We start from the raw sequence: 12154 nt of genomic DNA, 5'->3' as shown, positions 1-12154 counted from the left end.
TGCTTCCTGCAACTGCTGAATAAACAAAAGTTTAAAATCTGGTCAGAATATTAACCAGGTGGGCAGTCATCTGAAGCAATGGAACAAACTTTGGGTCCAGCAGCCCTTTTTAAAGACCATCATTTCTGGGTATAAGCTCAGGCCGTAAAATGTGTCCAATATGGGTATCCCTATAAGTGCCGCATAAAACATTTACATTAGAAGTGTATAAAATGCTAACATTCATAATCAGCCTCTCCGGGAGACAAGAAACTCAGTGAGGGTCCAGGTGAGCATCAAGATCAGAAAGCACAGAAGACTACATCAGGCTATAGGGTTGGTATCCAATGGGCAGGCCCTTGAAGGAGAGGGCTAAATTCCCACCTGTGAATCAGAGGTAGGGATGCCAGCCTCCAGGTGGGACCTGGGGATCTCCTGGAATTATAGCTCCTCTTCAGACTAAAGAGATCAGTTCACTTGGAGAATATGTCTGCTTTGGAGGGTGAACTCCACAGCATTGGACCACTCAGGCCCCTCCTTGCCCCAAATCCTGCCCACTCTCAGCTGCCCCCCCCCCCAAAGTCTCCAGGTATTTCCCATCCCAGAGCTGGCAACCCTACTCACAGGCTCTTTCACGACTAAGGTTGAAACTGGATGCATGTCAGGTGATTTTGTATTGGGAGTACAAACTGTACCTTGGTCAAAGTTCTCCTTTGCGTAACAAAGGCTAGCTTCATCTAGTGGTTAAGAGCAGCGGCTTCTAATCTGGTGAGCTGGGTTTGATTCCCTGCTCCTCCTTATCATGCAGACAGTTGGGTGGCCTTGGGCTCGCCACAGCACTGAGAAAGCTGTTCTGACTGAGCAGTAATATCTGGGCTCTCTCAGCCTCACCTCCCTCACAGGGTGTCTGTTCTGGGGAGAGGAAAGGGAAGGCGAACGGAAGCCACCTTGAGACTCCTTTGGGTAGAGAAAAGCAGCATATAAGAACCAACTCTTCTTCTTCTTTAATGGGGATGGCACATCACTGAAGACCACAGGAAGAAAGGGTCAATGACTCCGTAAGCCTTGCATTTGGAAATATCCAGATTGCAACTAAGAGGATAGAAATAGGGCAACCCTCCCCAACTCCAAGAACTCTTGCTCTGATGCATACTGTCCTCTGCCTGACCCACAGCATCATCTCTTGGTATGAACAACGGAGAATATGAACTGCCCTTTGGTCTAATGTGCTACTAAACACCAAGGCAACCGACAGACGCTACTGGCACTTACTCCTTGCTGCCCCAGGAGGTGGAGTCAGTCACAAGATGGCTACCCTGGGAGGTGGAGCTAGCCACAAAATGTCAGGGACTGAGGCTATGCATAACTCATAAAATAGCTCTCCAGCTGTTGAGACAGAAGTTCTGTTTCCTGGGATGCCTTTTGGAATTAACACGTTGCTTAAAAAACATTCCTTGCATACACAAAATTCACATATTGCTTTGAAACACTCTTGCACACACAAAGTTAGTATACCAAATGAGAGTATGTCTACTTGAGCTAGGCATATCCATGTGTTCATGAAAGCTTCTCCCCAGAATCAAACTTGGTTGGCCTTCAAAGTGCTCCTGCTCAAAACTTTGTTTGGATGCTTCCAAACAACAGGGGTAGTCAAACTGCGGCCCTCCAGATGTCCATGGACTACAATTCCCAGGAGCCCCTGCCAGCATTTGCTGGCAGGGGCTCCAGGGAATTGTAGTCCATGGACATCTGGAAGGCTGTAGTTTGACTACCCTGATCTTGCTCTTCTCCTGCTTGCCCAATTTCCAAGTTCTCTAACACGTTTCAGTAAGCCTGGAACTCTAGACCACTAATATGTTCTCTTTGGCCTGGAGTGGGCTGGGGTGAGCAAACGGGCCACCTCCACTTCACACGACAGGTGAAGAACATCCGCTTTGAATGTGTCCTGTCCCCCCCGCGATGCCACGAACTTTGTGCTAATAAAGGCCAATGAAAAGTGCTGCACCAGGGAGAAGATGGGTTTGAGAGCCCAGCCCTCTCCCAACCAGGCTGATTTCTCTGTGGGTGGTGAGAAATACATTCTGCTGAGCTGCAGTCCGTTCTCTCCCTCCCTGGCCCCCTGCTGCAGGCAGAGACCTGGCAGACTCAGGACCATGAGCCTGAGGCAAATGCCATTTTGGGCTGTATCAACAGAGGCATCACATCAAAATCACAAGATGTCATAGTCCCATTGTATACGGCACTGGTCAGACCACACCTGGAGTACTGTGTGCAGTTCTGGAGGCCTCACTTCAAGAAGGACGTAGATAAAATTGAAAGGGTACAGAGGAGAGCGACGAGGATGATCTGGGGCCAAGGGACCAAGCCCTATGAAGATAGGTTGAGGGACTTGGGAATGTTCAGCCTGGAGAAAAGGAGGTTGAGAGGGGACATGATAGCCCTCTTTAAGTATTTGAAAGGTTGTCACTTGGAGGAGGGCAGGATGCTGTTTCTGCTGGCTGCAGAGGAGAGGACACGCAGTAATGGGTTTAAACTTCAAGTACAACGATATAGGCTAGATATCAGGAAAAAGTTTTTCACAGTCAGAGTCGTTCAGCAGTGGAATAGGCTGCCTAAGGAGGTGGTGAGCTCCCCCTCACTGGAAGTCTTCAAGCAAAGGTTGGATACACACTTTTCTTGGATGCTTTAGGATGCTTAGGGCTAATCCTGCGTTGAGCAGGGGTTGGACTAGATGGCCTGTATGGCCCCTTCCAACTCTATGATTCTATGATTCTATGATTCTATGAGCCAGCAAGGAGCAGCACATGGACTGGCTACTTAGGAGAAGGAGAAGGAGAAGGAGAAGAAGAAGGAGAAGGAGAAGGAGAAGGAGAAGGAGAAGGAGAAGGAGAAGGAGAAGGAGAAGGAGAAGGAGAAGGAGAAGGAGAAGGAGAAGGAGAAGGAGAAGGAGAAGGAGAAGGAGAAGGAGAAGAAGGAAAAGGAGTGTTGGTTCTTATATGCTGTTTTTTTCTACCCGAAGGAGTCTCAAAGCGGCTTACACTCGCCTTCCCTTTCCTCTCCCCACAACAGACACACTGTGAGGGAGGTGAGGCTGAGAGAGCTCTGATATCACTGCTCGGTCAGAAGAGCTTTATCAGTGCTGTGGTGAGCCAGCTATCTGAGCCTTGACTGTGGAGAAGAAAAGAGACTTCAGCAGTGTTTGTGTGTGAGACAGAGAAAGAGAGAGAGTGGAATTAGTAGTAGTAGTAGTAGTAGTAGTAGTAGTAGTAGTAGTAGTAGTAGTAGTAGTAGTAGTAGTAGTGTTGGTTCTTATATGCTGCTTTTCTCTACCCGAAGGAGTCTCAAAGTGGCTTCCAATCACCTTCCCTTTCCTCTCCCCACAACAGACACCCTGTGAGGTGGGTGAGGCTGAGAGAGCCCTGATATTCCTGCTCAGTCAGAACAGCTTTCTCAGTGCTGTGGCGAGCCCAAGGTCACCCAGCTGGCTGCATGTGGGGGACCGGGGAATCAAGCACGGCTCTCCAGATTAGAAGTCCGCACTCCTAACCACTACACCTGCCATGTCTTTGTTCCATTACAGCAAATATTCTTTTTGCTCACCAGCAGGACGGAAAGGCCTATTTTCCTTGGAAACTCCTCCCAAGGTGTCCCGTTCTCCCTACTCACCGGTTGCCTCCTGACACTCAGCCAGTTCTTCCAGAGGAGCACACGCAGGTGCTGGAAGAGAGACGCCATCCTTGGAAGAATGTGGAGCAGATCAAGGCAGATTCCTCTTTCTGGCCACAGACTTTACTGTGTGACCCAGCAAGATTCAGGGCACTCGGGGAATGAACGCACTCTCCGCAGCATCGCTCTCAGGGCAGCCGGCGCGTCCTCCTGCTTGGTCCTCCGCACACCTGCGAGATGTTTCTCCAACGCCAGCCAGTCGCTCCCAGCAAATGCAACAGGTTCTTCCTCCAGTGATGCAGGAACAGGAGGAGCAGCATGAGCCTGTACCAGCTTGTGCTAATTACCATACGCTGCCTTCCCCCCCTGGCCAGCGGGAGAGAATGGGTGGCATGCCGAAAAGATGCTTCTGCTGAAAGAAAAGCAAGCACGCCTTTCCCCGTTGAGAAATCCCCCACCAGCCTACACATTTTGCCTGCAGAGGAAGTGTCATCAAAGAAAGGAGCAAATAGCTGGCTGGTTGAGCCAGAACAGCCAGTCTGGTGCTTCCCCCCCCCCCCCCGCACCTCCACCCTGCTTTAATAGGCAGATTGCCTGGGAGGAATCCTAAACAGGGACAGGTGCCAGGAAGGCAAAAGGACGGCAAGGTTTTGTCCTAACTCAAAGGTAGTCAAGGGGGCCTTCCGACAGAGGGCAGGGCAGGGCAGGTGGACTTTCCGGACCCTCCCTGGACACACTTATGGGGTAGCCAAGGAGCTGCTGGTCCATCCAGGCAGGCCCCTGGCCTTGCATGAGGACATCAGAACAGAGAAGCCAAGTGGGAAAGGTACATCACACACCAAAGACATGCTGTTTGCCCCAGGGAAGAGAGGGGACAGCCTCAGTTCATACCGAAAGTCAAGCCTCCTACCGACCAATGGGAATGCTCCTTTTGTTGACATAAGGAGAGCTTAAAGAGAAGTCAGCCAGGCTAGTTAAGCATCCCTTTTTCCCTTGACGTTGGCCACAGAGCAACAATACTCGGAGCATGGATCGGAAAGTTGGTTCCAAATGAAGAGTTTCTGCTGTCCCGTTGCGGAAATCCAAGATTGTATATTCCCAACTGCAACTGGAATTCCCACAAAAGTCAGGTTCCCGGTCTACTACCATGGACAGGGCAGGGGAGAAAAACGGACTAAAGGAGAAGCTGACAGATGGAGTGAATTATCCCAAAAACGCTGGGCAAAAACACGAGGACAGAGAAGGTGGAGGTGAAGGCGACTCTTGTGCCTGTGGACATGAAGCAGGATCATAGCTTACAACGTAATTCATCTATGTACAGCTAGATCATGTCTGCCAGATCCAATCAATTTGAACTGAAAATGACCAATAGCGCACTGGCTGGAAGATCCATTGTTTCCTTATGTATATAAGTTGCGGTTTTCGGTAGGGGGTGGTTAGGTTCAGTTTCCGGTTCAGTTCAGGTCTTAAGATGTATCCCTTCAGCACTCAAACTTTGCTCTGCGGAAGTCCTTGCTCAGATGACATATGGATCACAATCACAGATTCCCAATAATTACAAGACCTTGGACCAGTGATCCAATAATTACAAGACCGTTGGACCAGCAATCCGGACCAGTGATCCAATAATTACAAGACCTTGGACCAGCGATCCAATCTAAAAATTTGAGAGCATTGTTTAACGCTGCCGGGAGCGCTCCGAATGTGGTTCTGAGACAGGAGGCCGGCCTTTGTATAGCAGAAACAGAAATCTGTCAATGTATATTCTACTTCTGGTTAAGAACATGTAAAGCCCTCTATGGTCTACCTCTGCCTAGTTACCGTGGGCTTGCTAGGTGGCCAACCAGGGCTGATGCAACTTAGCTTCCATGATCTGACGAGCTTGAATCCCCCAGGCCAGGGCACTCTAAAGCAGTGGTCCCCAACCTTTTTATCACCGGGGACCACTCAGCGCTTGACAATTTTACTGAGGCCCGTGGGGGGGGGGGTAGTTTACTCCTCTACTCTCAACCACTGCCCTAACTAATGCTCTCTGATCGCTATGGTAATGTTTAAACCTCCCTTCAAAATAAGATACAGACACACCACAACAATGAACACAAGGAACATTTTATTTTCATGGAAATATTAACTCATGACAGTGACAAATCAATGGGAACCCTGAGCTTGTTTCTCTGCAACGAGATAGTCCCATTTGCATCTGCCGGATCGTGGATGAAGTAAAGGGTCGGTGGGGGGGGGGGGAAGGCGTCCTTTGCAGGCCACCTCCAGTTAGTCGACAGACCACAGGTTGAGGATCGCTACTCTAAAGAATGATACTGGGTCAAACCAATGGAGCTGGGATCAAAGATGCCTTTCTGTTTATGAAAGAAGCCATTCTTATGTGTGCAGCCAAACAATTTACCCGCTCAGCAGTGACTATGGTCACTATCAGGAAGAGTGGCCTGAAACCAGGCAAGGCCCAAACACCTCTGAGGCTTCTCGGAGACAGCTAATACCCGTCACACACCCCATCACTCCTGAAGTGTCCTGAAGGAGTTGTTCTAGGGACCACTTCACAAGAGAGAGACTGTCAGCTTGCCAGAGGTTAAATGATACCATTTCAAAACACTTAATTGGCCTTGTTTTAAAACAAAAATACATTTTGATCCAGCTCTGGGATTAAGATGATGATACGGCAGTGGAATTTATTCAGATACCTTTTGCAGGACTGATGAGAAGGAGATAAAAGGTGAAAATTCATGTTCTGCTCAGGAAGAAAGCCCTCATACGGGCGGACAAAATGTACAAAAAGACAAGCAGTCAAACAGTCGCCGGAATGAATGGAATAATTACACTGGTTCCATCCTCCCTTGATTATTTGTTGAGCTCAGGCAGCACCCAGCCTTAATTAATATTGGGCTTAAAAGTGAGTTCTGGCCAAACTGTTTTTGCCTGAGGACATCATAAAGTTTGTCATAACAGGAAGCTGCCTTGAGACGGGAGGAAGGGTGGTATGAAGGATGTTTTTTTTTCCTGTGGAGGTCTGAGCTGAGCAAACCGTTCCCTCTGAAAGTTGTAAGGTTTTTTTTCCCTCTGGGGAGAGAACAGGTGGCGGTGTGGGGAGCGGGAGACAATTCAACTGCTTCTCAGAATACCTCAGCTCACCTTCATACGAATGCTGATAAATCTCTCCCTGACTACTGAGGAGTTCCCAGACGTGCTGAAGGGGGCAGTGGTCCATCTCTGACTGAAAAAATCATCGCTGGACCCACAGGATCTGGCCAGCTATTGCAATGTAAGCTATTGCATCTTACAATTTTGGGTAAGATAATTGAAAGGACTGTGGCAGACCAGCTCCTGGCATACTTAGAGGAAGCTTCAGTGCTCAACCCATACCAATCAGGCTTCTGTCCTGGCCACGGGGTGGAGACGGTGCTGGTCGCCTTGACAGATGATCTCTGGCACCAGTTGGGTCAGGCAGTACTTGTGATGCTCAACCTGTTGGCCATGTTTGATGTGGTCAACCTTGAGTTATTGGCCCACTACCTCGCCATGGCTGGGATTTGAGGGACAGTCCTTCAGTGGCTGTGCTCCTTTCTCCAGAACCAGACATACAGTAGGTGAGGAGTTGTTGAGCCCCTACTAATTCCCTTGTGGGGTTCCACAGGGGGCGATCCTCTCGCCTATTCTGTTTAACATTTTTATGCACCCTCTGGCCCAGCTGGTCCGGAGGTATGGGCTGGCTATTACCACTATGTGGATGACATCCAGCTCTATCTCCTGATGGATGGCTGCCTGGACTCCCCTCCAGATACATTTTTTCCAAGTGTTCGGAAGCCATAGCAGGGTGGTTAGAAACTCAATCTCTCCAAGACGGAGGTCCTATTGCTGGGTAGAAAGGCACCTGCCCACCTTGGCTGGTGTGCAACTTAACATCTCGCCCTCAGCCAGAAATCTGGATGTGATCTTGGATGCTTCCCTTTCGATGGAGGCCCAGGTCATGGAAGTAGCCTGCATAGCATTTTACCATCTTTGCCAGGGAAGACTATTACCACCCTATCTGTCCTCAGACTGTTTGGCTATAGTGATTCATGCAGTGGTCACCTCCAGATTGGATTTCTGTAACTTGCTCTACACAGGTCCTTGACCTGGAAATTGCAACGGTGCAGAATGCAGCTGTTAGTGTCCTTACAGGTACATATTGCAGGACCCATCTCTTTATCTGAGGCAGGTGCATTGCTTGCTGGCTGTGGCCTGGATCTACTAGAGATCCCCAGGCCCAGGGAAGTTTTCCTGGCCTTGACATGATAGAGCTGGTAGAGCTCCTAGGTGATCTGAAGGTCCTGATGGAGCTAGCACAGTTCCGCAAGGCCTGTAAGATCCTCCTCTGCAAGGTCTCTGGTTGAGCCCAGAGCAAGTGAGTTCAGTGGTCCCTCCTCAGGCTGGACCAGCTCACAGACTATGCCAGTCCATCAGAAATTGTGAGAGTTCGGACAGGGCCCTAATCTCTTCAGGGAGCTCGTTCCACCAGGTGGGGACCAGGACTGAGAAGGCTGAGGTCCTTGTTGATGTCCAATGTGCTTCTCTGGGGCCAGGGATCTGCAGCCAGTTAGAGGTGGTGGAGCATAAGGCTCATTGGGGGATATAGGCAGTGAGGTGGTCTCTCAGGTACACTGGGCCTAGACTGCATATGGCCTTACACAATCAAGTCATTCCTTAATTACTGAATGCCTTTGATAGATAGGCTTCGGAATATTACTTCGGAATATTGGCCAGGATCAACTCTTCCACTTTACTTTGTGATAGTTTCTTTCCATGATGTAGTTAAACTAACAAGTTTTCCTAGCTTCCTCCCCTCATCAAGTTCTTATTCACACCTCTCCAGGTGACCGTCATTTTGCACAAGCACACATAATAAAAACCAGTGTAGATCCACTTTGACCTGACTTTCTCTGTCATGCAGGTGTGAAGGACATGAACCTCGTCATTCTCCTATAGTAGTGAACCTATCCTATTTGGCACCCAGGGGTAGAGGGTGGGTGAGGTTTGGTGACACAGGGGTGGAGTCTCTGCAGAAAAAAGCCCACCTGCAAGCCAGCTTCCCTTATGCCTAACATTCCACTGCTCCCGCCATGGCAGGAGGGCCGGCTGTCTGGGGCCATGAATGCCTTGACTCATCCCCATTGATGGGAACATGGGGTGGAGGACAGGTGGCCATAGGGGGCAGTCCACATCTATGCCTGCACCAGATGGAAGGCTGCAGGATTTCCTCCAAGGTGAGGCATTGCACCATTGGGAGCTGCTGCTGTGCCCAGGTTCCGGTCCACAGCATCCATGGGCAGAGCCAATTGTGGCTATCACATGTGCCACTGAGCCAAACTCCACCCTCCAGGACAGTTGTCAGGGGCATGGGCCAGTGAGACATGGGGGGAGAGTGGCAGGGTTATGGCCCTGCCAGTCAACTTCAGGTACTCCCTCAACAGAATTGGCTTGGACAAGGAAGGTTAATGATAGCCCCTCAGCAACAGGGTAGTGTGCTGCCTTCCCCACAGCAATATTGGGCTTTACAACAGGGCTTGCAACCTTGGTAATGGGGTTCTTTGCAAAACACCTGGCCCCATTCCTATATACCCCAGCAATATAGCCCATATTTTCAGTGGCAGGATTACCAACAGGTAGGCCCCAATTTGGCAGGTTGGCTGCAATAACAAGGTTACAGTGGGGGTTTCAGTGAGTCAGGACAGCTATGTCAGCAACCCCTCCAATCTGGCAGCAGGAGGGAAGCAGCCTTCCATAGGATACTTCTTTGGGGCTGGCCAGCCTTTGTGGGAGGGGGACCAAGATAGTGCTGGTGGTTCAACTGAACCGGGATGTGCACCTGCTGCTTCTACTGTAGTACCAGCATCAGGTTGACCCGATCCCCCAGGACCCAAGGGCACAAAGCTCCAAAGGCATGGCCAGGGCAGGTGCCCCAGGGCATTCCATTACAACAGCCCATCTGGTGAGTCCTACTTGTCTGAGGATGAGACAGAGGCGGGGCAGGAAGATGGATCATATTGGCTTCAGGGGGTAATGGTGCCAGGGATCCCTGCTTGGCTACCTAAGCATTGGGAGACTACCATACTTTATGACAAAGAGGGTACAGATGCAGGGAAGGTGTCTGAGCCTCCAGTGGGTTACCCAGCAGGGGATGACCCACCTGGCATTCACTTGTCATTTAAGCAACAGAATAGGGACTTGGCAGGATACTATATGGACGTCTTTGACTTTGTGCATCATGAGGGCAATGCCCCCAAGACTGGGTCAAGGCTGGGGAAGGGCCACAAGGATCAAATTACATTTGACCATACGTTGACAAATCAATGCCTATGGGTTGTTTCATAGCATGCTCTGCCTTCGAGTCCTTCAGTACCTTTCTGGAATGGGTGAGTTGGAAGTCAGCATATCATTATCGAGATGACTTTTTGTTTATTAGCCTGGCAGACACACCGGCATGTGCAGGTAGGTTGATAGCTTTTCAGCAGCTAGCCGTAGAATTGGGGGTGCCATAAGCAGTTGAAAAGACTGAGGGTCAATCTGTTCAACTGAATTATCTGGAGATTCTATTAGGTTTGGAAGTTGGGTTATTGAAATTTCCCAATGACAAGCTGGTGATACTGAGAGTGCTGCTGGGTAGCATGTTGGGGAAGCAGAAATGCAGCTTGAAGGAGATGCGGAGCCTCCTAGGGCACTTGAACTTCGCATGCAAAGTTGTGAATCCAGGACAGGGTTTTTGTGCTCAATTAGCCAGGGCAATGGTGGGTGTCACCTCATTGTATCATCACATACGGTTGTCACAGCCCCTGAAGGAAGACCTCGCAGTTTGAGGAATTCATTGAGGTGTTTAATGTGGTCTTGTTATGGCAAACCCCACTGTGCCTGAAAACTTCACTCCAGGTCCACTCCGATGCTTCAGGAAGTCTTAGTTTTGGTAATTGTTATAGCAATAGATGATGTGCAGAAAGATGACCAAGGGAATGGTTTGGCTCAGGCATCCTGCGGGACCTTAATTTTTTGGAGCTCTTTCAAGTAGTGGCAGCAGTCACTATGTGGAGGGAGTTATTTCAGGATTGTAAGATTTTATTTTTGTGCCACAACCAGGTGGTGGTGCGCATCATAAATTGGCAGTCCAGCAAGTCTCCTTATGTCATGAGGTTGACTTGTGTAGACTTGCTTGGGTAGTACATAACCTTCATTGCCAGGCATGTTCCTGATGCTTCCAATGATATTGCAGATGCTCTATCTCAGTTCCAGGTGAAGAGGTTTCAACTTTTGGAGCCAGCGGCCAACCAGTTCCTAGACCAGTTCCCAGAAGAATTATGGATGCTTAGCTCGGAGACATCATAGAAGCTGTGAACAGTTCCTTGGTTTTGTCAACATGGCAGACCTACAAAAAGGCCATACAAGGATATTTTGAATTTTATAGGGCATAAAGGTAAAGGTATCCCCTGTGCAAGCACCAAGTCATATCTGACCCTTGGGGTGACGCCCTCCAGCGTTTTCATGGCAGACTCAATATGGGGTGGTTTGCCAGTGCCTTCCCCAGTCATTACCGTTTACCCCCCAGCAAGCTAGGTACTCATTTTACTGACCTTGGAAGGATGGAAGGCTGAGTCAACCTTGAGCCGGCTGCTGGGATTGAACTCCCAGCCTCATGGGCAAAGCTTTCAGACAGCTGCCTTACCACTCTGCGCCACAAGAGGCTCTTTTATAGGGCATAGAGTGGTTTAAATGCATTTCCCCCTACAGATGAATGGGTTCTACACTATTTGCTGTATTTACATGTCAGGAATGTTTCCCCCAGGGCCATGAACATGCATTTGGTGGGTTTGTCATTTCTATGCAAGGCACAAGATTGGCGGGGCCCTGCCTCTTCTTTCCTTGCATGCAGGACAATAGCTGGGTGGAGAAGACTCAACCCAGCTTGCAAGCATGCCAGACATCCCATTTCTTTGGGTGTTCTGGGGGGGGCTGCTAGGTAGTCTCCATGGCGTATGCGCGAGTGTGTATGAAGTACTGTTATTTGGAGCAGCTTTTATGCTGGCATCTTTCGGTGCTTTCTGGAGTGCTTATCTGCTGGCAGAATCCCAATCCAACCCAAGCGACTGGACACAAGTGAGGAAGGATGTGCAAGTTTTTGATGGGGACATGCACATGCTGTTACAAGACACACCAATTAGGACATGGTGCTGCCATCGTTTTACATGGAAGTTCTGGGGGGTGGGGGGTCCCTGCCCTGTAAGTTGTACAAGAGAACTTTAACTGTCTGTCTGGACCTTTCTGGCCCACTTCTGATTCACTCTGATGGAACTTACTTATCACAGTGTCAGTTTGGGGCCATGTTATGATTGTGATTGTGATTGTGATTCTTATTTCGATTTATTCCCTGCCATTTCTGAATTGGCTAATGGTGGGTTACAAAGTCTTATAAAACCTCCATTAAAAACTCCATTAAAGAGACAAAAAAGGATTCCAACATGGCGAAACC

General features: G+C 49.3%; 1 protein-coding gene across 2 annotated transcripts in view; it reads right to left on the bottom strand.

Moving 5' to 3' along the window:
- The window catches only part of ABCA12 (ATP binding cassette subfamily A member 12), a 137834-nt gene extending 133934 nt beyond the window's left edge, over positions 1-3900 (bottom strand). For both annotated transcript variants that reach the window (XM_077319316.1, XM_077319317.1), the window contains exon 1: positions 3646-3900. In XM_077319316.1, the coding sequence (XP_077175431.1) occupies positions 3646-3714 (69 nt within the window). In that variant the 5' untranslated portion in view covers positions 3715-3900. The remainder of the gene's footprint in view (positions 1-3645) is intronic.
- Positions 3901-12154: the final 8254 nt, after the last annotated feature.

The sequence above is a fragment of the Paroedura picta genome, chromosome 2 (assembly GCF_049243985.1).
Source record: "Paroedura picta isolate Pp20150507F chromosome 2, Ppicta_v3.0, whole genome shotgun sequence".
NCBI lineage: Eukaryota > Metazoa > Chordata > Lepidosauria > Squamata > Gekkonidae > Paroedura > Paroedura picta.
The sequence above is the reverse complement of the archived record's forward strand: the minus strand, read 5'-3'. Positions and strand labels throughout refer to the sequence as shown.